The following is a 4,932-nucleotide window of genomic DNA, read 5'->3' on the forward strand; positions in this document are numbered from 1 at the left end:
TCCGTTTCTTCTAGATTGCCCAATTTATTGGCATATAGCTGCTCATAATACATTTTTAAAATTGGTCATATTTCCTTGGTATTGGTTGTGATCTTTCCTCTTTTATTCATGAGTTTATTAATTTTAGCCTTTTTTTCTTTTTAATAAGGCTGTGTAATGGTTTATCTATCTTATTAATTTTTTTTCAAAGAACCAGCTCCTGGTTTTGTGGATCTGTTCTACAGTTCTTCTGGTCTCTATTTCATTGAGTTCTGCTCAAATCTTTATTATGTCTCTTCCCTTGCTTGGTTAAGGCTTTATTTGCTGTCATTTCTCCATTTCCTTTAGGTGTGAGGTTAACTTGTGTATTTGAGTTTTTTCCAGTTTTTTGAGGGATGCTTATATTGCGATATATTTCCCTCTTAGGACTACTTTTGCTGTATCCCAAAGATTCTTAATGGTTGTATTTTCATTTTCATTTTAATTAGTTTCTATAAATCTTTTTAATTCCTCTCTAATTTCCTGGTTGACCCATTCATCTTTTAGTAGGATGCTCTTTAGTAGTTTGTTCCAATTTTTTTCTTATGATTGGGTTGTAGTTTCAAAGCCTTGTGGTCTGAAAATATGCAGGGGACAATCCCATTCTTTTTGTATTGGTTGAGACCTGATTTGTGACTCAGTATGTGGTCTATTCTGGAGAAAGTTCCAGGTGCACTTGAGAAGAATGTGTATTCAGTTGCATTTGGATGGAATGTTCTGTTTATATCTGTGAAATCTATTTGGTCTAGTGCATCATTCAAGGCCCTGTTTTTTTGTTGATGTTCTGCTTAGAAGATCTGTTATTAGCTGAAAATGTCGGGTTTAATTCTCCTACTATTAGTGTAGTATTATCTAAGTATCTCTTTACTTTGGTTATTAATTGATTGATATACTTGGCAGCTTCTACATTAAGGGTGTAAATATTCATGATTGTTAGGTCTTCCTGTTGGATAGACCCTTTAGGTATGATATAGTGTCCCTCTTCATCTCTTACTACAGTCTTTGGGATAAACTTTAATATATCTGATATGAGGATTGTTACCCCAGCTTTCTTTGGGGACCATTTGAATGGTAAATTGTTCTCCATCCCTTCATTTTTAGGCTGGAAGTGTCCTTAGGTCTAAAATGAGTCTCTTGTAGACAGCATATAGGTGGATCTTGCTTTTTTATCCAAAACCCTGCATATTTTGATGGGATCATTATATCCATTCATGTTCAGAGTAACTATTGAAAGATATGAATTCAGTGCCATCATATTACCTATACAGTCCCTGTTTTTCTGGATTGTTTCTTTGGGCTCCCTCTTTCTTTTACAGGGTCCCCCTTAATATTTCTTGCAGAGCTGGTTTGGTGGTCCATATTCTTTCAGTTTCTGTCTATCTTGGAAGCTCTTTATCTCTCCTATTCTGAATGACAGCCTTGCTGGATAAAGTATTCTTGGGTGTATGTTCTTCTCATTTAGTACCCTGAGTACATCCTGCTGGCCCTTTCTGGCCTGCCAGGTCTCTGTGGAGAGGTCTGCTGTTAATATGATATTTCTCCACATGTAAATTAAAAATCTCTTGTCTCACACTGCTTTAAGAATTTTCTCTTTATCTTTAAAATTTACAAAGTTCACTACTAAATGCAGAGGTTGAACAGTTTTTATTGATTTTTTTCAGGGGTCCTCTCTATCTCTTGGATCTGAATGCCTGTTTCCTTCCCCAGATTAGGGAAGTTCTCAGCTATGATTTGTTTAAATATACTTTGTGGTCCCCTCTCTCTCAGCCTCTTCTGGAATCCCAATTAGACGTATATTCTTCCTTCTCAAGCTATCATTTATTTCCCTAAGCCTTTCTTTGTGGGCTCATAATTGTTTTTCTCTTGTTTCCTCAGCTTTATTCCTTATTATCAACTTGTCTTCTATGTCACTCACTCTCACTTCCACCTCATTAAACCTACCAGTTAGATCATCCAGTTTGGATTGCATCTCAGTTAAAGTATTTTTAATTTTGGCCTGATTAGATCTCAATTCTGCAGTAATGAAGTCTCTAGAGTCCTTTATGCATTTTTCCAGAGCCAACAGTAACTTTATTTATTTTTTTTATGTCTTATTAAATATTTATTGTTTTCTGCAGACTGACCTTGGAGAAACTCTCAAGCCAGGAGAGGTCTTGTTAGTGTTCAAGTTGCTGAGATGTTAGGTCAAAAAGCTACAGAAAAGAAATCACTGAGTGAAAGGGGGAAAAAAAATCAATGACTTGCCTTGCCACCAATTCCAAGAGTTGAGGTGTTGCACCTCAGGCCATGGTGACAAGAGTTGAGAAAACCAGAGACTGAGACAGTGAAGATTTTACTGGGGGAAGAGAACTTGGGTGTGGGGGAGGGGGTGGTGAAATCAGGGAAATGATAAAGGCTTTTGGAAGCCCAGGGGGAGTGGTCCTGGGAACCCGAAAACAAGGTGATCCAGCTTATTCTGATGAGGCAGGGTGAGGCATGTCAAGGACCTGGGAGGCAGGTGGACAACTGTTAAGGAAACCCCAGGTGAAGAAGAGTCTGGGATGGGGTACAGAAGTCCATGGAGAAGGTGGGTGGATCCCAGGGTCTGGCGCATCAAAAGTTGGGCTTGTGCTTCTTGAGCTCCACCATAAGGTGATGAATGTTGATAAGCTCCCCCTGGGCAGGGAGAGCTCGGAGCTGGGGCTGAGAGAGTACCCGGTGGAAGCGATGATAGAGCTGGATCAGCTGGGTCAAAGCTCCCTGGATGATACTGGTTCCATTTCTGAAGTTGGTGAAACCCCGCATTACATCCTGACTCAGAGACTCCACTGATGATTTCCAGGAACTACCAAAGCCACGGATCAGTTGAGTAACCCGGGCTTCTTCCCGTCGAAGTCGCTCAGCCTGTCCACGTTCAATTAAAGCCTCGGCTTCCTTCACAAATGCCACCAGACCCCCAAAAGGGGGAGACAACAACTCTTCAATGAATTCCTGTGTCCGAGCATTGAGCAGCTGCTGGAAACTCTCAACCTCTTTGCTGTCATCTGCAGCCCGCTCCATTAGCACGCCCAGCATCATGTCATAGTTGTTGATCAAAAGCACAAGTTGCTCCTTCCTTGAGGAGAACTCAGCTGCCACTTGGAGGACAAAATTCTCCACCTCCACCTGTAGCTGTCCTGGCAGCTGCATTGTCCGTTCATTGGGAACTGTCTGATTGATGCTGACAAGAGCAGACGAGAACTCTGCATATCGGGCGTGATATAGTGGGGCCAAGTATCCAGCCCCCCTAGGCGCTGAGGGTCAGTGCTTCGGACACTCTGGACATTCATCTCCAGGATCAGCTCAAACCGTGGCCACAGCAAGGCAAACGCTTGCTCCCAGTACCTGTCCAGGGCAGGAACATCCCTCTTCACTGCAATGTTACGGAACCAGAGGACGATGTGGATACAGAGCAAAACAGCAATGGCATCGTAGCAGTCTGTGAGATAGGACTCCAGGTGTTTCAGGGTCATGCCAAGGGTGCGACCCATGACAGCATGGAAGAGATCATGTGCAGCCGAGCCGGATACAACAAAGAATTCACAGATGAAACGATATTCACGGCAAGAATTGTCTAGGAGGGTGTAGTGCTGGCTGCAGAAGAGGGCCTCAAATGGATACCTCTGTTCTCCCCGCTGGGCAGTGTGGGGCACCAGGATGGGGGGCTCCATTTCAGTGGGGGAGATGACAGACCTACGGGTCCCCAGGGTGAAGATGGTGTTCCTGCTGCGGAGGGAAGGCTTTGAGAAGAATCCTTTCTTTGCTGTGTCTTCCACACCCATTAGATCATCCTTCTCGGCAACTTCCCCATACTGCACTTTCATGAGCCGCCCTAGGTAAGAGCGATAGTAAGACAGGTAGATCTTGCTCAGCGTTTCCACATACTCATCCCTGATCTCCTTTGCCACTGCCCGTTCATTGCCCAGCAGAAACTGGTAGAAGAACCTGTACTTGAGCAGGGCCGTCTGGGGGATCTGATAGTTGGACATTGGTTTTCTGAAGGAATAAATCTTCTGAAGGATGAACTCTTGGATCTTCGTCACCGCCTTCACCCGTAGCCCGTCAAGTATGCCTCTGACATCAGCACAAACCGCTGTGCCTCTAGCCTCCTGCTCTTGGACTGCAGCCGCCTTGGCATCCAGTTCCTGCAGCTGCTCCAGGAACCTGGGCTCTGTCACTGGTGCCTCCAGAATGGCCATGATCAGAGCAGAGGGCACTATCAGACCATCGACAAGTTCCCCAAGTTTTCCCCGAACTGCCTGGCGGTTTCGAAGCCGAATATTCATGGCTCCTGACTGTTCCTGCAGTGTCCGGATCTCAGAGCTAATAGAGCTGAGGTCACTCTGAAAAGCTCCCAACATCTGCTCCATGCGCTCAAGAACAGCATCGCAGGCTGTGATCTGGTTGTGGAGAGACGCTATGTTCTCACTCTCCTGGATATAATCTCGAATGGATTTCTGCTCAATCTGCTGTAGCTCCAGCTCAACCTGCTTTGAATAGTGACGGAGATCCACACCCGTTTTAAGAGCTTCCTTTACTAACTCATCCTCCAGATGTGCCTGAATGTGAACATCCACTTCATCCAGAATAAATTCATCAGAGGAAATGTCCAATTCTCCAAGTGGCAATGGCTCCTGAAGACCAGGGCCACCCCCATGTAAAGAGAGGCCGCACCGGAAGTTGTGGTAAAGAAGAGAGATTCTCATAGTTGAATTAGTTCTGGCACCAGCGGCTTCCGGAAGCACTTCTGCCCAACAGTAACTTTATAATTGTACTTCTGAATTGAATTTCTGACATCGTATTTAAATCCATATTATGTGACTCTGTGGCAAAGAGTATTGCTTCCAGCTCATTATTTTATAGTGAATTCTTCCTTCTAGTCATTTTGTTCAGTGC

At 44.0% G+C, this 4,932-nt stretch overlaps 1 protein-coding gene across 1 annotated transcript; it reads right to left on the bottom strand.

Annotated features, from left to right (window-relative positions):
* Positions 1-2,595: 2,595 nt before the first annotated feature.
* LOC475215 (vacuolar protein sorting-associated protein 52 homolog) lies at positions 2,596-4,695 on the bottom strand. The gene is given in 2 exon segments (XM_038556375.1): positions 2,596-3,251; positions 3,254-4,695. Coding segments are annotated over 2 exon segments (1,794 nt in total). The 5' UTR covers positions 4,407-4,695; the 3' UTR covers positions 2,596-2,610.
* Positions 4,696-4,932: the final 237 nt, after the last annotated feature.

The sequence above is a fragment of the Canis lupus genome, chromosome 14 (assembly GCF_011100685.1).
Source record: "Canis lupus familiaris isolate Mischka breed German Shepherd chromosome 14, alternate assembly UU_Cfam_GSD_1.0, whole genome shotgun sequence".
In the NCBI taxonomy this organism is placed as follows: Eukaryota; Metazoa; Chordata; class Mammalia; order Carnivora; family Canidae; genus Canis; species Canis lupus.